Raw genomic sequence first — 22685 nt, 5'->3', positions numbered from 1 at the left:
TGCCTTGGTTTCAACCCTGAGATGAAAGAGTCATAGGGTCCAGGGTACAGAATTCCTTTTCAACTAGTTTGGGCAAGGTATGCAGCTTCTAAGATCCTTGTACAAGTCATCTGTAAAATGAGTATGATAGTTCTTACTCTACAAGGTTTTTGAAAATATTTTCAGTTGTTCATTAAAATGCTTAGTCTAGTGACTGTTCTATATTGAATGATAAAAAAATGGTAAACCTGTTTGTTGTACTTTACTATGTCAGCTTTCTATAGATGAGATATTTGTTGTTTTTGCTTTGTTTGTATTTGTGCCTAGACTATTTGCAGTTGTACTTTAAATATTAAAAAGAGCTATTTTTAAAGCTTTATTTGGCCAGTAAGTTTGGAAATATGCAATTATATTTACTTATCATAATTTAATGGTTGTCATTTTTTCATAACTTGTAAACAGTATAGTTTGGCTAAATAGCCTTAGGTAGTGGTATTCAACCCAGGTGACATATTAGAATCATCTGGAAAGCTTTCAAAAATGTCAATGTTCAAGCACTACCCCAAGTCATTGAATTCAGGATTTCTCATTGTGGGCCTAATTATTATTATTTTGTAGCAGCTCTTCATCTCTGAAATGGCAATTACAACATCTACTCAGCCCGTCAGAGTAGATCTGATGATTACAATAAAAATATATTAAAAAACAATTAATAAAGATAATTAAAATTAAAATGTAAGGTAATATTAAAACATTTTAGAAATATTTACCCTGTTCTTGAGGGATTTAACATTTACTTAGAGAAATAGGTTAAAACATGAAAAATTCAAGGTAACATGTTATACACTAAATGGAAGTACCAGAAGAATTATGCTAGGAATCCCATCCAATCATACTGTGTAGACAATCTTTAATGAATATGAGGCTGTGACCTTCTCTAGTGCTTCTCAAATATTTATACTTCAGCTTTTTTTTGGTGATAAAAGGACAAGAACAATAAACTTTCTGGGACTGGAGAGGGTTATTAGGAGGGAAGTCTTATCTAGGGTGGTTGTCTAAAACTGCTTACCTCAAATGTTCATTTAATCATCAAGTCATTCAATAAAATATTTATTACCTAACACGTGCCTTTTGGACACTTTCTTTTTAAAGGCAACTTAGCAGCAGGATAAAGTTGTCATTAATAGTATAGATGCTGGGACCAGAATATCTGGGCTTGAATTCTGGTTCCACAACTTTCTGATTGTATTATGTTCTGTAAATTCTTAACTTCACGATGACTGAATATTCTTTCTTTTTTAAGAAGGAAGATAATATTGTTAATTACTTCCTAGGGTTGAAGAAAGAGGTTTAATGTATTAATAAGTGTAAATGGATCCAAACCATGTGTGGCTAATAAGACTTAGGTGTACTTTTGTTAACATCTTTGCATTTTTATTCCATTATATTCTTCATTTGTTTTAACATGTAGTGTGTTACGCATGTAGTGTGAATATATGAAGACAATGCTTAAAGTTAGCTATTACCAAATGAAAACAGTGCTTGAAAGAATGGATATATCCTCCTCTCAAGACATAGTCAAATATATGAATCTCAGTTTTTCAAGGCACCATCTTATTTAAGATTGGTCATTTTCAAGAACATGGATTATCTAGAGGATATTATGCTAAGTGAAATAAGCCAGGCACAGAAAGACAAATTCTGTATGACCTTGCTTACATTTTCAATCTAAAAGAGTTAAAATCATAGAAGTAGAGAGTAGAATGGTGGTTACCAGAGGGTGGGGATGGGAGTGGATAGAGGGCACAAAGTTTCAGTTAGCAGAAATAGACCCGGTAATCGACTGCCCAACATGGTGACTATAGTTAATAATAATGTATTGTATTTTTCAAAATAGCTCAAAGTATATTTTATTCTTATTTTTTATTTTTTGAGACAGGGTCTTGACCTGTCACCAAGGTTGGTCTGCAGTGGCATGAACATGACTCACTGCAGCCTCAAGCTCCTGGGCTCAAGCCATCCTCCTGCCACAGTCTCCGGAGTAACTGGTACTACAGGTGCATTCCACCATGCCCAACTAAGAGTGGATTTTAAATGTTCTCACCACATGTCTTGCATCTGTAGTCCCAGCTACTCAGAAGGCTGAGGCAGGAGGATGGCTTGAGCCTTGGAGGATAAGGCTGCAGTGAGCTCTGATGGTACCACTGCACTCAGCCTGGGAGAAAAAGCAAGACCCTGCCTCAAATAATAAATAAATGAATAAAATAAATCAATATTTTTAGTACAAAGAAATGATAAGTGTTTTGGGGGATGGATTTATAAATTAGCCTGATTCGATTATTTCACAATGCACACATGTATTAAAACATCATATTGTACCCATACAGATAGACAATTATTTGTCAATTAAAAATAAAATAAAAATTTTTAAAAAGATTGGAAAGAGAGTTAGAGACATAATCAGGGAAGTACAGAAAGCAATGAGCGCATGTATACCAGTGAGTTCTCTCCTAGTGTCTGATCAGGAAAGAAATCTAGAAGAGTTGTGCTTACTGTGAGACCAGAAAGATGAGTAGAGTTAGTGATAAGCAGAGCTTGCAGAAAAGCTGTGTTGTATAAATGGGTGGGTTGTGTGGAGACTGAGTGTTCCAGAGAGAGAGAACACACATGAAATAGCTTCACTTAAAACTGTGACCTTATCAGTAAACAAAGGATCTGACACCACCATGAATGTGGAGGTGCAGTATATATGGAAACTCTCTAAGGCTCTTAACAGCCCGAACAGTGGGGTAGGAGCAGAACAAGAAATAGAATTTCTGCCAGAACAGTGTTTTCAGATGATCGTAACAGTAGCATAAATGAGAGGAGTACTAAGTTTTATGGCAGTGCAGAACAGAAAGAAACTAGTTGTTCCTTGGGGATTTTAGTGAGAGGAAACGGGAAGACTATTCAAGGCCCTTGAAGGAGTTGGTATGTGGCATGATTCTTAAAACAGTGATAAGGTGAGACCTGTAGCTTGTAGAGCCAGGTCAGGGCTTTACTACTGTCCTTACCTGTATGCTGACCTTGCCTTATTTGTTCAGCTAGGATTGTGTCTAAGCAGAGCCTCCGCATCTGTTCTTAACCTCAACTGCAGCCTTATCCTTTTACCCATGTGCCGAACGCTCTTGGCTTACCTCCGAGGGTCGCAGAAGGTAAGAAAAAGAAGTCCTAGTTACAAATTCCAGCATAAAAATCAAGTGTAACAGTCACATGTTAAGTTTGTTTAGTTTTCATAGTCTGACTTTTGGCTGGAGTGATTTATTCTAAGATGGTGGTGAAAGCTATGTCACCTGTCAAGATGATCCGTGAGCTACTCTGCAACACCAGATAAGGGCAGAAGATAATGGTAATATTGTTAACAGGGGATTTCCAGTGCTATGCTTAGTATTTCACATACATACTGGTGAATTCTTACAGGGATTTTGCAATTAGGTGTTGTTAGTTTCATTTCATGCACAAGAAACCTCAGGCATAGAGGCTTTGAGTAACTTTGAGACTAGTGAATGGCAGAGTTAAGTTGAATGCTAATTTGAGTTCTTTTCATTGTATCATGTCTCATTGAGATTCTGGATTTAACTTAGCTAAATCCAGGTGAGCAAACTAGAGTCCTTTGGACTCTGAGCAATACATGAACTGATTGCTGGCGTTGGCAAAAACTTATCTCTGCTTAACACACATACTCGTTCTGAAATGTGTAATTGGCTTGAGAAACATGTCTTGATTAAATTGTGATGTCATGTGTGATACATAATGCCATAAAATGAAGTATATAAGAAAACAGAAAAAACAGCCATTCTGTTAAAACTTCACAAAAATTCTTTTTCATCTTCGACTATTTTTGTGTATATGTGTAAGTGTGTGTGTGTGCATGCTGATTCTTCTTCCCTAAGGTTCACTAAGTAAGGCGCTGCTGGATAGATACTGATATTTTAAAAGGAGTTGTTAACTTGAGCTCACTTCGATGTTCTATGACGTTAATGTGTGCAGATTTACGCTAGGAAAACCTTTCAACCTCTTTATGTAATTACGTTTAGAAACGCTCTCCTTTTAATGCAGTAATCTGTGAAAATAACTCTTTCTCTAGGTTGCCTACCATTTAAACTGCTAGGTTTTGATCCCTGTGGCTGACCATCGCCTTGGCTTGGAGAAAGAGAAGTGGCAGGGAATGAAGAATTCCCACATAAGCCTCTCAGTATTTAATAATTCTTAAAGAATTGTCCCGAGTGTGAAACAGTGATTCAAAGGTGCTTGACATTTTATTTTGTTATAAGATCAAGCAGACATTTTAAACTATAGATGAGATTGCTTCATTTAAAAATAATCTTATTTTTTTACTACAAAAGGAAATCATATATATTTTAAAACTTAAACATTCTAGAAATATGCAAAATGATCAGAGAAAGTTTTCCCTAATCTTATTCTGCCAGAACAACCACTGGTGACAATTTGGGGTAAGTGCCTGCAGATACATTAACATACAATGCCATTAATGTTGATCAGTATAAGATCACAGTGTGGTTTATGTTTTGTAACTTTTTTTACCTAACAATGTGTCTTGAACATCTTTTCATATCAACAATATAGCCTTCTCACATATATTTTTTAATGGTTCAGGTGTTCTGTTAACTAGATAGATCATAATTAATCTCACCAATTTTTGATTAATAGGCTTCTGCCATATTTTAAAAATTTTGACATAATGAACAATGCTATATTGAAAAACTTTGTAAAAAATATATGTATATATAAGATATACAGATATCTCATTTGTTGCATTAGTTTTACCATATTAAATGATTTTTGCTTAGGTTCCAAGCAGGAGAACCAGGAGACTGTTGGATAAAAGCAGAACATTCCATATTACCTGTGGGGTTACTATCTGTATTTTCTCAGGTGAGAAAGCCAGAAGATATTAAATAATTTGTTAGAATTATACACTTAAAATTTAAGCATTCCAGAAATATGGAGAATGATCAGAGAAAGTTTTCCTGAATCTTATTCTTCCAGAACAACCACTGATGACAATTTGGGGTAACTGCCTGCAGATATATGAACATAAAATGTCATTAATGTTGAACAGCGTAAGAACGTCGTGTGGTTTGTGTTTTAAACCACGCGTAAAGTTATACATAGAAAAGGTGTGATTTTATTGTTCTGTACGTTTTTTGCTATCAGCAATTTAAGATTTTCTTATTAAATAGCTTAGTAGTTATTTTCTATGTATTTAAAGAGGGTTGTCTACAGGGAACTACAGAAAATGGATGTGTCTTATAATTTTTACATTATGATATCCTAAAGTTGGCCCCTAAGCTTATAATGACTATTTCCTTAAAGTAAGTAATTTTATTTAGAAGTACTGAAACAAACAGACTAAAAGTTTTCAAGCTCTGAAAGTGATGATATAATATGAATTGAAATGCATGAACATTTTTTATTATTATTTTTATTTTTTTTAAACAGGATCTGGCAGTGTCGCCTAGGCTGGAGTGCAGTGGCACAATCTTAGCTCACTGCAACCTCCACTTCCCAGGCTCAAGCCATCCTCCCAACTGAGCCTCCCGATTAGCTGGAATTATAGGTGTGTGCCACCACGCCTGGCTTATTTTTGTATTTTTTGTAGAGATAGGCTTTCATGATGTTGCCCAGGCTAGTCTTGAACTTTTGACCCCAAGCAATTTGCCTGCCTCAGCCTCCCAAAGCACTGTGATCACGGGCAGGAGCCACTGTGCCTGGCCACATGAATGAAAATTAGAATGTAAAATACTCATTAGCAGATGATTCCATCCTAAATTATATGTGATTAATGTTTCTTTGGTATTAATACTTGGTAGGAAAACAAATGTCAAAATTTGTGAAGCTTTATCCTGCTCTTTTCCAAATTAACAAATAAAGCAATGATCTTTTTGTTATTGTAAGTCCTTTTAAAATACATTTTGATCCTGAGCTTTTAGATGATCCTTTTTAAATTTTTGCAACAGAAAAAAAAAAAACATTGTGATTAAGTACATGGACTCCTCAGAGCTGCCCTGTATGTTTTAGATTCTATTCCCAGCTGCCCTTCTGTTTTAAGGTATGATGTTACCTCGCTGATCCTCAATATGTTGTTGTTGCTGTTGTTGTTGTTTTTAACTGTAAAATGGATTGACAACAGGACTTGCCTCATAGATTTAAGGCTAAAATGAGAAAATGAATAGACATTCTTAGGATAGAATTACTAATTGTAATTTACAATCGCAAGGGTTAATTATTTCCGTGCATAGCACCTGGTATTCTCACCTGGCCGTTATTTGATGACATAGCTGTTTTGAAAGTAGGGCCATTTTTACTCAGGAATGTTTTGATACAGCTATTGCCAAGAAATCATTATACTTTTAGCTTTGTAAAAAATTGCCAAGCATTGTCTAAACAGATACCTTCACTGATTTATCCCCGAATGTCTTCCAGTTGGTAGTCCCAACTCTGCGGTAATGGGAAGAGACTCTGGGATGGGATTTGCACTTCAGTGAGGATGAGATAAGGACCAAGGGTGTGGTAAGTGTTAGAGATAGATTAGGGAGAGGGAGGGTGAAAGGTCAGAAATGGAGGATGATCAAGAAACCAGCATATTCATGACTCAGTTTGTCCTAAACTGTAATCACGTCCAAGAATTCTGGTTCAATTAGAGAACAATGAAGAGACTGAGTTAGCATGAGCTTGTGTTCCAGAGGGTTTGCATTCTGCCAGTCACTAGTTGTCTGACTTTGGGTAAATTACCCTTCTTTACCTCAGTTTTCTTATCTGCCAAATAGGGATGACTCTATCTACCACATTGTTTTGTTTTGCGAATCAAAGGAGAAAATCTATGCAAAGTGCTTGGTTTAGCTGCTTCCCTGCTGCCTAAAACTATGAGCTTTAAATTCTTTTGACCTGAGAGGTCCTTTAAAAAGGTGAATATATCCCTTAATGATATATTTTCTATAGCCGTTTCCAATGATTTTTTTTTCAGAGACATTCAGAAAGAATAGTAATTCTTCTATAGATGACTGTATTTTTTAGCCATAGAGCATGTAGTTAATATTATAAGCTTTTAATTTAAAATCAAAGGATTATTTTACTATACATGTGGGTATTGATGAAGCTATAGGACACAGACAGTTTTGTTTAAATAGTATTTTATACCTGTGCTATAGTCGTGTCACACCTAGACACCCTTTGTTTTACTTCTTTGGAAACTTATCCTTGCATGTTAGTTAACTCATTCTAGCTTCCTGCCCATTTTTTTCTCTTAAAAATTGTTTTAAAGACTTTTTTTTTAAAGAGCAAATTTAGGTTGACTGCAAAATTGAAAGAAAAATATAGAGAGTTTTCATATATCATTTGTCCCTACGCATGTACAACCTCCGCCCATTATCAACATCCCCTGCCAGAGTGGTACAGTTTTTATGATCAATAAACTTACATTCATTGACCTATCATTATCACCTACGTCCATGCTTTACATCAGGGTTCACACTTGATTCTATACAATCTATGGGTTGGGACAAATGTGTAACGACCTTTACCCACCATTATTGTATCCTGCAGAATAGTTCACTGCCCTAAAAATCCTCCCTGCTCTGTCTATTTATCTTTTCTTTCCCACTAACCCCTGACAACCACTGATGTTTTTTTACTGTCTCCATAACGCTACCTTTTCTAGAATGCAATATAGTTTGAATAATACAATAGGTAGCCTTTTCAGATTGGCTTATTTCACTTATTAATATGAATTTAAGTTTCCTTTGTGTCTTTTTATGGCTTAAGAGTTCATTTCTTTATAGTGGTGAATACTATTCCCTTGTCTGGATGTACCGCAGTTTATTTATCTATTCACCTATTGAAAGACATCTTGGTTGCTTTCAGATTTTGGCAATTCTGAATAAAGCTGCTGTAAATATTCACGGGCATGTTTTTGTGTGGGCATACATTTTTAGCTGCTTTGGGTAAATATCAAAGAATGTGATTGTGAGATCATGTGGTAAGAGTATGGGTAGTTTCGAAGAAACCACCAAACTCACTCCCAATGTGGTTGTACCATTTTTTGTATCCCCCACCTGCAATGAATGAGAGTTTCTCTTGCTCTGCAATCTCACCAACATTTGGTGTTATCAGAGTTCTGGATTTTGGTCATTCTAATAGATACATAGTGGTAACTTGTCATTTTAATTTGCATTTCTCTGATGGCATATAATGTGGTTCATCTTTTCATATGCTTGTTTGCCATCTGTATATCTTCTTTAGTGAGGGATCTATTAAGATCTTTGGCCCATTTTTAAATTGGGTTGTTTGTTGTCCTATTGTTGAATTTTAAGTGTTCTTTGTATATTTTGGATAACAATCCTTTATTGATATGTCTTTTGCAAATGCTTTTTCTCAATCTGTGGCTTGTCTTCTCATGTGTTTACAATGTATTTTGCAAAGCAGAAACTTTCAATTTTAATGAAGTCCAGCTTATTAATTCTTTCTTTCATGGATCACGTCTTTGGCATTGTATCTAAAAAGTCATCACCAAACCCGAGGTCATATAGACTTTTTTGTGTTTCTTTTAAGGAGTTTTATAGTTTTGCATTTTACTTTCTGATCTGTGATTCATTTTGAATTAATTTTTGTGAGGGTTGTAAAGTCTGTGTCTAGGCTGATTTATTTACATGTGAATGTTCCCTTGTTTCAGCTCCATTTGTGACAAAGTCATTTTCTTCTTTGTATTGCTTTTTCTCTTTTGTCAAAGATCAATTGATTGTATTTATGTGGGTGGATTTCTGAGCTCTCCATTCTGTTTCATTAATCTATTTTTCTTTTCCTTTGCTAATACCATATATTCTTGTTTACTATAACTTTATAATAACTCCTGACTCTTCCTCCACCTCTAATTTGATTACTTGAAGGACCTTCTAAGTCATGTAAATAACTCTCAGGCATTTTAGCATTCTAGTCCTCTCTCATTTTCATTGTTTTTTGTATTTTAGAACTCTAAGCCCTCTGCATCTCGTATTATGGGTTGTGGAAATTTATAATTTTCTAGATTCCAGGCTATGTCTTCTTTTGAACCACTATACTCCATATATTGTGAACTGAGATGGTTTACTAAACAATTTCAGATCACTTATCTCATTAAGTCTTTTGTTTCTGTCACCATCATTTTGGAGAGAAGTAAATTAAGGGCCCTGAAAGGCAAGTAATATGGCCAAGATCACAAGTTTTTCAGTGAGTTACCTGTTGTACTTTTCAATGTATTAAAATGTGCTGTTAATTCACACCTTATTTTGCTTACGAGCAAAGATTGGGCAAGGGGGAGGGTGTGATGGGCCCATGCACATCCCACTTTCTTCTTCCTTAGCCAGCCTCTGCAAGATAATTTTTATTACCCTGACTTTGCCAAAATGAGTTTGTTTTTACGACTCTAGTAATTTCCTAACACTGCTGTTATTCATATGAGCTGAGCACTCTGTTTATTTACTGTGATTATTATTTTCCTGAATTTTGTCCCTTGAAGTGATTCCCAACACTTTTTCTGTTGGGTTAAAAATATTATGATTTAATTCTCTGGATTGTAAAAAATTTCTACTGGTTGCAAGTCTTTCAGTGGGTCTATAATTTACCTTGTGGGACAGGGAAGTATGCAAGATATATATTAATAGCAGGTTTGGAACTATGGAAGAGGCGAAAGATGTGGAATACCTAAAATATCAGGAAGCTGCTTGAGTAAATAAATAAATAATCATATCATTAGACACACATTTATGTAAATGTGTGTGTGTGTGTGTGTGTTTTGGGGGGAGGATGTGTGTGTATGTCTTGAGGGAGGGGATGTGTGTGCTTTGGGGGACGTGTGTATGTGTGTTTGAGGGGAAGGTGTGTGTGTGTGTTGGGAGGAGGATGTGTTGGGGGAGGGTGTGTGTGTATGTGTGTGTGTGTGTGTTGGGGGAGGACATGTGTGTGTGTATGTTTTTCTCATCGCTGACTTACTTTACAGCCTTTGAAAATTTGGTCAAGTATTATTAAGTTTTTTGTTTCTTCAAAACTTCACCTTTCAATGTAATATTGCATCGCCCATATAGCTGTCAAAGTTTGACCCTGTATTTACTTATGGAGAGGAAGCACAGACTCCTTGACATACAGCATGTATGAAAATCCCACTAACCTGCTCCTGGTGCGATTCTGTAGGCGTGCACGTGGCTGCCCATCTGGTGAATGCCCTCAACTTCTCAGTGAATTACAGTGAAGATTTTGTTGAACTGAATGCAGCAAGATACCGAGATGAGGTGGGTGGTCTCTGTCTTCCCATTTTCCTTTCATTTGTCATGAGATGACTGATGAGGGTCTGTGATTTTCACTGAAAATTTGTACCTACTTCTTCTTTTGAGTGCTTTTAAAATGCAGTTGTCAAGTTGAGTTTTATTTCTTTTCAACAGAAAATATAAGTAATTACTATTTCATAGTCTCTCCTGCTGAAAGTAGGAGTTGGTAGAATGTCTACTTTTTATATTCTGCAATGCTCAGATGGTTGCCACTCAGGTCTGCCTCTGACTCCCAGCAGCTTTTGTCTAATTCCTATCATTCAGCTGAGAGTGTCGACAGTGCCATTACAGGGTAAAAATACTTTGTAACTAACATACTGGGTTTGGGGGAAAAGGGAAGAAAAGTACATTGATTATTTGTGAATCCTGGATAAATCAGTTTATTTGACTTAACAAATATTAGTGAGTTTTCATGATTCTTTCATTAAAAAAATTCCTCAAATTAGGTGACGTTGAATTGAATTCTGTGGCAGGCAATATCTGACATAGAGTGTTTTTCTCCATGTGAAGCCATCCATGAAATGAAATTTTATGTGCAAGGTGCAGGCCAGGGCCTGATGAACAGCACATGCTCGGCCCAGTTAGGTCTCTGTTGCTTGATGCTTTCATATAGTCCTCAGGCTGCCTTTGCTTCCCAATGCCAAGACTGCATCCAAACCAAACTGCTCTGTCCCGTTTGATCAGCATCCCCTCACCCGTATTCTCCTGTTCTGCAGACTAAGTTTGGTAGTGACTTTTTCAGATTTTTTCCCATCTTCCTCATACCTTTTTGTCCTCCACAGGTCACCAGAGTTTTCTAGATTTAATATTGTTGTGATCATGTGCTTGACCTCCTCTCAAAATAAAACTAAGGAAAAAGTAACAACAAACAAACATGAAAACAAATCACAAAACCAAAACAGCAAGCAACCTTTCATATAACCCTTGCCTCTATGGGTATTTTTAAAAATATCAATATGATCTAATTGGTCTGGGTTGGGAGGCAGGCATTGATATTTTCTAAAATCTTACCAGGTGTGTAGAGTGAATCCAGCACTGAGAACCACTGAAAAATTTCAACTCATTATCAGGCCAGTGACAGCTTTTCACGTGTAAAGATTTCAGACCCAGCCTTGGCTTCTCTCTGTCTCATTCCCTCCCGCTTCCCTCTCTTCTGCTGCCCTCTGCTCACATCACTAGCTACTTGTTTCCTGCCCCTGTTATCATATTTTCCTTGATTCTCTTTTCCTTCTTTCTGTCTCTTTTCAGAATTCATGTCGTTAATAACTTCAGCGGTTTTCTCATTTTATTAGACTATGCTTTTGCTTAAGTTCCAGTATTTTTAGTGATTTCAAGGTTTTCAGTTATTAAATTTATTTTCTTTGAAAAGTTCTACATGCTCAATATAAAATATTTTAAAACTCTCAACAAATGAAGTTAAAAGTGAAAGCTTCTCTTCCAAAACAAGCCACAGTTTATTATGTATTTTTCTGATATTTTGAGTGGCATTTTATGATATATATTCCTTGGCAATTTGCTTGTTTCTATAAATGTACATATTATGGCTTACTGTATCAAAATATCTTGGTCTTTCTCATTCTCTCCATATTACTGTGCTATAACTTATTTTTAGTCTTTTTCTTATTCAGACATTATGTTGATTCTAAGGTTTTGTTATGAACCACTCTCCAGTAAATGTATTTCTTTGTCCACTTCTGCTACACAGATCCATAGTTGTAGAATTTTGGTTTAAAAATTTGCACATTTTTAGTTTTGATGGACAGTGCCAAATTCCTTTTTAAAAAATCTTCTCTTGTTTTCACACTTCTAACCAATATCAGAATGCCTATCTTTACAACTCATCTCTGTTCTTCTTTTCCCAATCTGATGGATGAAAATGGCAACTCATTGTTTTAAGTTAAAATTTCCCTGCCTTTACTTTCTTCTTTTATTCCTTCCTTCATGTCTCTCTTTATTCTTTTTTTCCCTCTTTTTAATAAATATGTATTTAGCATCTAATAGGTACAAGGCAGTGCATTAGATATAGATGAAAATGAAAGTGTGTATATATACTTTTATATATTTAAATATATAAATAAATACATACAGCATATATATTGTGCATATATTATATATTTTATATATAGTGATTATATTTTATATATATATAGATATATATACACACACATACAATCAACACATATGTTATTTTGTGAACCGGTTTTGAAAAAGGTGGTTTGTGCCATATACCCTATTGTTCTTGTTTAATGCTTTTACTCTGCATGGAAGGATTCATCTTCCAGTTTGTGACTACTGCACTTTCTGATAGCTCAGCTGAATCTGCCTCATCTTGCCACTGTGAAACCATCTCTCACTCTCATGTTTCATTTTCTTTCTCTGGCAATATTAATTGTTCCATCTTCTGGGTGTCTATAGGTGTTTATTCACATTTCTAGTCTTATACTTTGTTCAGCCCATATTACATTTTTATGGGTTGTTGTGTGTTCCGTTTCCCTAGATCACCCTACAGCTATGTTTCTAATAGTTGGAATGAAGTCAATTGAGTTAAGCCAGGTGCAGAGCTACTCCTGCGCAAGTGGTCCTTATTCAAAGACCCCAAAATGACACTATATAAATGGTTTCCTTCTTAGTATATAGTCTGGCCTGACCCCAGATTCAATGAAGGCACAAGGAAAGGAATTCAAAAGCTTGTGAAATACTAAGCACCATGCAAATAAAAGTAAATCTGCAAATCTAATGGAGAAGGGTTTTCCAGAAGGTGGGAGGGAGTTGACTATAAGCCATTAGAGCACAAGAGATATAGTTTAAGGGAAATTATACAATATTACAACAGTATTAATGTTTCATATTTCCAAGAGCAGAAACTGATCTTTATTTGCGTATCCTTATCACTTTTCACTATATTTGAAACATGGAAAGTTCTCAATTAGTCATCTTTGTACTGAACTTACAATGTGAAAATGCCCTACATATTTTATTGGTTTTAATTCTGTCTTCACATCTTGTGATGCAGGTTCACAGTTATGGTAGACAGAGTATATACTAATACTTTAACATCATGACTAAGATATTGAGTCTCAAAATGGTCAAAGGTGGGCTTAAAACCAGTGCCACTAGCTTGTAGGTAGTCTTTAAGAGTAATGGTTCGGTGTTTTGAGTCATCCAGTATTTTGCCTCAGATGGAGAGATTTCACTGAGTTGGGTTTTTACTTATAATCTCCTCTAGCATTGTAAAAATGTTACAGAACTTAATTGAGTCTTTCTGACTTCCATTGGGTGAACAGTATTTTACATGACCAATATATGGCACGTAGATCCTGCATACCCTTTATAGAACCATCAGTGCTTTATTTTTCAGTCATTAATTTTTATCCTTTTTCTCAGGATCCTAGAAAACTTCTCTTCACAACTGGTAAGTTGTCATTCTTAGTCTTTTCTTTAGATTCAGAAACATCCTTAAAAGTAAGCATTCTGAAATTATAATGGAAAATTTGCATATAAGAGTAAGTATGTGTGGAGTTCAAAGATAAGGTTGCAATGAGAACAGAGAGACAATGTGAACATTGGGGTGTGAATGAATGGAGGGTAAAAATAAGCAAATACATTTCACTGTCATATATTCTTCCAATCAAAACAATAGAACCTCACGCTTATGAAGGGCCTGCTCTGTGCCTGCTGCCGTAGTAATTGCTGTAGGAGATAATGCACATGGAACAGGCCCCTGCCCTTACTGTATTGGAAAGAAACACCAAGCACTGTGGGTATCCATGTAGTTCTTATAATTCAGTCATTTTATAATCTTAAAATCTACAACAAAGAGGAGAAACAGTCATTAAAATAAGTTATTTCTTCGAAATGTGTCTCCTATTTCATTTGTAATTTATTTTTCCTTTTCAAGCTTATTATCCATGAAATCCAAGTCTAGACTATTAATTTGTTAAGGCATGTTTAAACATCTCAGAACTTCCCCTGATATTTAACAATTTTTACTAAAATTTTTCTTTTTCCATCCTTACATTTATAAAGATGAAAGATGCATCTGGGAAACTTTTAGCACATATTTCAGGGACAAGGATGATTGCATAGTTGAGATGACCTATCATAAATTTTTGGCTGTAATACCCAATTAAGTATTAGAATTGCATATAGGACTGAGGCACATTAGCCTGTCAAATGCATTGTTTTTCTTTTGAATCAGTTTTATGATGAAAAGTCACAACAATTCTACTGCTTTTCCCAGTCATGTCAAAATTATATATTGAGATTTATAAAATATATTTTGCTTTTGCTTATAGATTTATAATACTTGTCACTCATAAAGTATTTAACAATTTTCTCTTTAGGAACACAATTTACTTTTGCTTACAACTTTGCTCATTGAAAACATGTTTTCATTTAAGGCAGAAGAATTGGATGAGAACAAAAGTACAGAAAAACAAAACCTTATGTATGAATCCATGTACTTTTGGTTTAATGAGAGAAAAACAAAAACTTCGTTTAATATTATTTTCTAAAACATAAGTTTAATTGAAGCCTTGGAACCTTTAAAGTGCTTTAAAAAGTTTAGTTTACAAAGATACAAAAAGATTTGTTATGTGACTAAGATTACATTATGACACTGAGTATAATTAATACTTCTAATAAGCAGGTAATTTCTCCACCTAGTGTGCAACCTCATCATCCTATGTTCTTTCCCAGAGGTCCCTATGCGTGGTGTTGGACTAAGTAGAGAAGACATTTAATAAAAACTTTTTAGGTCTACCTTTGAGTGTCTCTGGGAGAGACTTGGCAAAGTGTTTTACTAACTTTCCCAGGTACCTTGGGAGCTGCTGTCCTGTCCCTACTGAACATCTCATCATACTCTTGAGTATACAATCTCACTATTACCTGCCTTTTATATTAGGTATTGTAAGTAATCTAGAGATAACTTAAATTATGTGAGAGGATATGCACAGGTTATGTATAAAATACTTGAGCATTTTAAAACTTTGGTATCTGTGAGGGGTCCTGGAACCAATCGCATGGATACTGAAGGATGGCTAAAAATACTGTGTTGTAGAATAGTTTATTTCCTTATGTATAGTGTCTTTTCCACCTGTAGGTGAGCTTCTCTTGGGTTGGGAAGTGCTGCTTCTAGAATATGCAGGGTCTTAGGTAAACATTTTTTATGGCCTCTGGCAATATAAACAATTTGACTCACCCAAATCAGCAAATTAGCATCATTTTGGTAGCCCAGTTGTAATCGGTTATTTTCTTGGGTGCTGGTGATGCACAGCTCCCCTGAGAGAATGCTGTGGATTCTTGGTCTCCAGTCTCTTAAAGAATAAACGATGGAACCACTGCAGGTGTGCCGTACACTGGTAAAAGTAAATATCGGACCCAAGAAATGTTGTGGAAAGGTGATTTTATTTAGGTAGAGAAAAGAGAAGAGGAGAAAGAGTTCCATGTGTGGAAGGGGATTCCAGAGGGGAAACGGAGCTCCCACCATCTGGGATGGGATTCCAGAGAGCTGGAAATCCAGTGTCGGAGCAGGGGTATTTATTCTGGGAGAAATTCCCACCTTCCCAAGTTCCTCTGGCCAATGAAAGGAGTTTCTTTAAACTTCCACTGGGGTGATTGATTCTTAGTTTCTTCCCGTGCCTGCGAAATTCAAACATAAACCATTAAATCTCCTGGATGGAGAGAGATGGGAGGAGGGGCATGGCACTGGGAAATTCTTGCCCTTAAAACTACTACCCCTCATGGACCCGAAAAGAGAACACATTCCCTCACAGTCTCACATAATTTCAAGAAAGACATGCTATTCAGGCCATCAGGAGGCATTCACTTCCCAGGTCATTAGTCTGGAGCTGGGGCTCAGACACAGGGTTCCATAAGTGTGAGTCTGGAGTCCTGAGGCATCTGTTTGTCCTCACTGATGAATAACAGGTGAGAGTGCAAAGTAGAGTCTAAGGATGGTAATGGGATGAAAGACACTGTTTTCTATACATGAACTTAATCTAGCTTTGTATCACTAATACTGACTAAAGCTATTTCACAGCCATTTCTGAATGCTCTCAGGCACAGCACCTAGGAAAGATTAAGTTTCTGATGAAGGAAAGCATGTATGATTTTAGGTGTTCTAGTGATAAAGAATATTTTTATTGGTTAATAGATTTCATGGATTTTAGTTGGTTTAATGTTACATAGACTCTTCTATATCTGTGTATTGAAATTTTTTCAATGGAATCTGGTATACTGACAAATTAAGATTATCTTGTGGAAAAAGATTTTGGCTATAAAAGTGACACAAAATATAGTGGCTAAACTTACTACATAAGAAATGTTAAAAACATTCCAATTAAAGATTTATAAGATAAGATTAATAGATTGAATTATCTAAATGTTCATTTAAAAATGCTTACTACATATCTTCAAATTTGGTAGGACCTTATATGGTGAGAATAAAACACATAATATCTAATTTTAATTTTAAAAACCCTTATAAACAAATATAATTATATTTCCAATTATGTTAGGAAAATAGGATAATGAATAGATAATGGTATATTTCTGACCACACCTGGGTATGAATGAAAATAATCTTTCAGTTTCATTTAGAAATTGCAATGTCATGCAATTATTCATTTTAAAAGCTACTGATTACTAATATAATATCCATAAATGTAAGGCAATAAGAATAAACATATAAACAAGTGTTTTGCTAAGGAGACAAGTGTTGGTTTGGCTTCCTAACTTAAAAGACTAAAAAAATTCACAGGAGAATCAAAGTACTTCACTTGGATGAGTAACTTTGCCCAGTGAGATTAGACTAGCCCAGTGATTTTCAGCCTGTGTCTGCAGATTCTTGGAATGTGTAGTAATAAGGCTAATATATTGGACTTAGCTGAGCTGTCAACCAAGGCTAGCTTTGGGTGCCCTTTGATGTGCCCTGAAAGCACCCAAGGCTTAGCTCTCTTTAGAGCACTTAATGCCCTGTGTTGCAATTGCCTGCTTAACCTATCTGTCTCAACCGGTGGACTGAGATATTTTTTGTAGAGAAGAATTTATTTTCTCACGCCTATAATCCCAGCACTTTGGGAGGCCGAGGTGGATGGATCACAAGGTCAAGAGATTGAGACCATCCTGGTCAACATGGTGAAACCCCGTCTCTACTAAAAATATAAAAATTAGCTGGGCATGGTGGTGCATGCCTGTAGTCCCAGCTACTCGGGAGGCTGAGGCAGGAGAATTGCTTGAACCTAGGAGGCGGAGGTTGCGGTGAGCCAAGATCGTGCCATTGCACTCCAGCCTGGGTAACAAGAGCAAAACTCCATCTCAAAAAAAAAAAAAAAAAAAAAAAAAGAAAAAAGAAAAAAAAAGAATTTATTTTATCTCTAGCATTTAACAGTACACTGTAGATGCCTACAAACCATTCATTGAATGTATAAAAGTCATTTGTTTAACTTTTTTATTTGATGCATAGATCTTCTCTGTAACATCCCAGATAATAGGTTAGCCAGGCTTTGCTTGTGTGTTTCCAGTGGGCTTCTTAAGGTAGTTACCCCTGACTTTTTGACCTCTCTGCCTATAGTATGCTTTTTTGCCCTTGCTAATAGTAAGTTCTTCATTGATCTGAAATCTATTACTTTATTAATTATACATGTTGGTCTTTTACTTTTGGGAAATAAAAAGGAGAAGCATATTCTTTAGATAAAAGAGATAACTTTATAAATCTGAAGGAACATGGAAAATGATCATATTTATTTTCCTTAGTTTGCAGATGAGATTCAGTGAGATTGGAGTTTTGCCTAAGGGACAGTAACAAGAATGTAATCCCAGACCATATACATCATTGGCTGGTTGTCTGGGGCTTCTACTTTGTCCTCAACTGACTAAAGTAAACTCTTTCATCTCCTCTAAGTCTTTCCATTATGTTTTCATGTTCTGACCTAAAAGGAATTCTCTGGTCTAATAAGTTGAAGCAAATATTTAAGTTCAATCATGTTTCTTGAATTTAATAACGTCTCAGAGACTTTTATACATTAATGTACCCTGTGACTTTTTAAGGAATGGTTATAGCATTTTTGAATAATATAAATTAGCAGTTCAAGGAATTAATTTTCAAATAATACAGCTTGGAAATTGTGGCTCTATCCTAAACATATCCTGTTTTTTTAGGCGTTCTTTCGATGAAGTAATTTGCAGACATTCCGTGACTAATCTTGGCATTTTCAGAACCATATAGGAAACTGTATGAAGACACAGAAGCTAATAAATGCCCAATAAAATATTGGAACGGCCCCTCCAACTGTAATTTTACACTGTGTAGCCATCTGAGATTCTATTATTTAGATATTCTTTTGATCAAATAATGGTTTTCTTTTTTAATACCTGAAAACAGTGAGACCAATTTCTTCTTTTTACTCTCAAATTTATGAAATTATAATTGTACACTAATTATACACATGTAAAGTATGCAGTTTGATTCATTTTGATATATACATATATATACATACATACACACTAGTGGAACCCTCACCAAAAGCTAGATGATAAATATTTTTATTATCACAGAAGATTTTTGTGCTCTTTTGTAATGCATCCTGCCCTCTACCCCTCCTACTAATGGATCTGCTTTCTATTGCTGAAGAATAGTGTGAATTTTCTGGAATGTTATATAAAAGGAGTCATAGAGTTTGTACTTTTTTGGGGGCTGGGGTTGTCTAGCTTCTTTTACTCAGTCTAATAATGTTGTGATTCATCTATATTGTTGCTTATATATCAACAGTTTATGGTTTTTAAATGCTGATTTTCCAGGCAATGATAGTACCACAACCGTTTATCTATTAATCTGTTGAAGAATATCAGAGTTGTTTATAGACTTTGACTGTTAAAATTAAGTAGCTATGAACATTCTTAAACAAGTCTTTGCATGGATATATGTTTGTGTTTCTTTTGGGTACATACTTGGAAGCGCAATGTCTGGGTTTCTTTGCGGGCATGCTATTTTTCTAAAATAGTGTATTTTTCATGCTGCTAGTTCTTTAGAGTGAACTAGGCTAGTTATCTTGCTCATCTCTTACTCCGACAAAGTAAGCACTCACCTGGAGGAAATGGAAAAATCAATGAGAAAGGAAGTACTCTAGGAAGGAAGCGTAGAGAAGAAATGATTTGGATGAGGTACATAAGGGAAGGGCACCTTTTGCTAGGCTTCCAAAACTGTCTACTGGGAGAGTGAGGAGTGCACGTATTCAAGGGCTAAGACTCCATAGACTAATTCTCTTATTTTTCATGTGGTGCTTTATAAGTGAAATTCATTTCTACTGTACTGAGATTTCAAATGTTGTTATTTTCCAGTGATTCTAACTCTGGAATTCTAATGATGCACACCTGTGTTGCTCTTTCGTTGTACCCAAGGTGTCTGCTTCTGCTGGTGACGCATAGTCCATGACAGCCCTTCTATTCCATAGTAGGTTCCTTGATAAGACAAGAAGCAGAGGAATGTCACTTTTCCAGGTGGAATTGTCCCAATGTCGTTCTTTGTAGTCTGATTTAAAATTCTCTCAGCTGGGGTATTCAGGACTTACTGTTGCTTGTGAGTGTAAACAAATGTAACTTATTGACAGGATATTTAATTTTGTAGTAATATAATACTAAAGGAAACCATTAATACTTTAGCTATTTAGGATATGGTTTTTCAGTTAGCTATTCATTCTGGACATGTTATATGTGCTAATGATAGATTTGTAGCAAACTATCCTGCCATTATAATTTTGACAATATATTTGCACATTTTCTTTTTTGTTTGTTTTTTTTAAAAAAAAACTTTATCCCATATCTGTAGCACTGATTTCAGCATATTTTTCATACTAAGAAGAAATATGTTTGCAAGTATTTTTAAAACATCAACATTGTAGTTTATTCTATAAATCTACAATTTTTTGTTCTGTGCCTTGCGGTTTTTGAAGACACTTTAGGCTTTGCTTATTTTTTTGTTTAAAATTATTCTAGGTAGTGAAGCCTAAGAACAGTTAATTGAAATTGAAACTGAAGGCACTACTTAGTTTCATAAAACAAAGGGGAGCATAAGGGAGATTTAGTACTCTGGTGGCTAAAACCGAAACAGTAAGAGTGCTGAATGTTTACCCTGTCCTGTTGCATTGATTACTGATATTTAGTATGTACCTTTAGAAGTAAGTACATATTTGCCATTGTGAATAGAATATTTGGGAATAAAAAATATAATCTTCTGTAAAATAGATAAAAGACCCTGATTTGTCTTAAAGACTTTGAAACTGTGCTGCTTTTAGTAAGTTCTGGTGTTCTATACCACTGTGGAATGACTATAGTAAACAGTAATGTATTATATACTTTCAAATAGCTAGAAGAAGGGTATGGAATGTTCCCAACACAAAGGAATAATAAATGTTTGAGATGATGGATGGATATACTAATTAATCTAATCTGATCACTTTTACCTTGTATGTATGGAAACATCTCTATGTACTCCATAACTGTACAATTATTCTGTCAATTAAGAAAATTAATTTAAAAAATAAAAAAATAAAAGGCTTGTTTGAGGGAGAACACATATGCAGATATGGGATTTGAGTTCAGCTTCCCACAGAACAGCAGAGTCTTTTGGATTCTAATATAATCTTTTGTACTTTTTTCTCACTATGATTTAAGTAAAAACATACCTGTGTACATTTTTATAGTTCCTGGCCTGACAGGGGTCTGCATGGTAGTGGTGCTATTCCTCATGATCACAGCCTCTACATATGCGATAAGGTAAGTGTCAGAGTCAATTATTTTGATGTTTATCTGTCAGGTTATTTAGAAAAAGTCTTGAGTAACCAAAGTATTTAACCATTGTAGTGTCCTGGTTAATGAACTATTCTGGGTAACTAAGAGTGAAGTATAGCTGTTTCTATATGTGACGTTTTGTTTTTGAAAATTATCTTTGCATTAGCAAATTTTCTGGGTTGGTAAGAAATTATCTGCATTCATATTGATTCTTATAGTTAAGACATTTGGAGCAAAATGAAATATACATTATCAGGAACACTTTCACGTGTCCTTTCTGATAGACATACTCTATTTTTCGGAATATTTGTAGTGTCGATGTTTCTGAATAAACTTTTTACTTAAAGCAAAAAAGAAAAACAAGAAACATATATTTCCTCTAACCTTCAAAAGTCTTAAATTGTTCTACTTGTTGAAATGTGAAATTTAATAGAAACACCAAAATATACATGTATATATGCTTTGAAAATAATTGCCCAGTAACATACTTAAATAAATCTGTCTTTATACTTCTTAACATTTGTGTGCACATATACACACCCCAAAATTTCACACAAGTATACTTACTACCCGAAGATTAATACTGTACATATGTAGAGTATTTTTATATGTTAAATCCTTCTTATTCTTGTTCGCTAATTCACCTCCCCCCACCCCCAGATCATTCTTTCTCTCTCATATACCTATGTATTTTACTAAAATAGGACCATATTAGAATACTATCTTTAATTTACTTTTAACCTGCATTTATGTTATGAACATTTTTCACATTAATATTTTGTTATTATTCTCTTTACTGATGGCACAGCACATCACCATATAGGTCTTTATACAATATTTTCCCAGACCCATCTTACTCTATGTTTTGGATAGATTTTAATTTTTTTAGTATTTCGGTTTTGAAACAAACACCCTCATCCCTGTCTTTGCATACTTTTTCAATGATGTCCTAAGGAAAAATTCTTAGATGTAGAATAGCTGAGTCAAATTGTAAGAATACTTTTAAAGCTTTTCATAAGACTGAAAAATTGGTTTACAGAAAGGCAACTCACTAACTTTAGTACATGAGAGTGCCAAGTTGTGGGGAGCAATTTTATTTTATTTAGATAGAGGCATCATTTTTTTTTTTTAAAAAAAAATCTCACTTTTTCAGCGTTAGGAGTTCTTGAAGGAAAATTAGAGCATCTGACATAGTTATTTTGAAATCCTCGAGATATAGTTTTGTCAAATGGAATAAAAAGATTAACTTCTATTCTGCGCTTTTACACTTGCTCTCATAAACAATTTAAGCACTTCTTAATCTTCTGTGCTTTTTATGATTTGTTATAATTTGTTTAAACAAGATCATAACATCTAGTTTGCTTTTCTGTAAGTGTTATTGTTAGAACCTTGAAATTCTTCAATGGATCATGGAGACAGATATCTCTTTCTTTTACCTTTTCTTTTTACCACTGAGAAACTAAAGCATTAGACAAATCAAGTGAGTAAATACGTCCCCAATGTTTGATTTCTGATAGTGAAATGTAGCCTCCTAATTCAAGGAGAGTTCAATGTAGATTA

At 34.9% G+C, this 22685-nt stretch overlaps 1 protein-coding gene across 10 annotated transcripts in view; it reads left to right on the top strand.

The window, feature by feature from the left end:
* NOX4 (NADPH oxidase 4) overlaps positions 1–22685 on the top strand; it is a 154149-nt gene that overhangs the window by 36648 nt on the left and 94816 nt on the right. For 8 of the 10 annotated variants that reach the window (XM_021665640.2, XM_021665639.2, XM_012444856.3 and 5 more), the window contains 5 exons: positions 3063–3173; positions 4830–4914; positions 10204–10301; positions 13722–13749; positions 21038–21110. In XM_021665640.2, the coding sequence (XP_021521315.2) occupies positions 3063–3173; positions 4830–4914; positions 10204–10301; positions 13722–13749; positions 21038–21110 (395 nt within the window). Of the gene's footprint in view, positions 1–3062; positions 3174–3348; positions 3368–4829; positions 4915–10203; positions 10302–13721; positions 13750–21037; positions 21111–22685 lie in introns of those variants that run through there. The other 2 variants (XM_012444858.3, XM_012444859.3) reach the window with 2 other exon arrangements.

This window comes from Aotus nancymaae, unplaced genomic scaffold, assembly GCF_030222135.1.
Source record: "Aotus nancymaae isolate 86718 unplaced genomic scaffold, 86718_ANA_hifiasm-v0.15.2.pri h1tg000059l, whole genome shotgun sequence".
NCBI classification, from domain to species: Eukaryota; Metazoa; Chordata; class Mammalia; order Primates; family Aotidae; genus Aotus; species Aotus nancymaae.
This window is presented reverse-complemented; position numbering and strand designations above follow the sequence as displayed.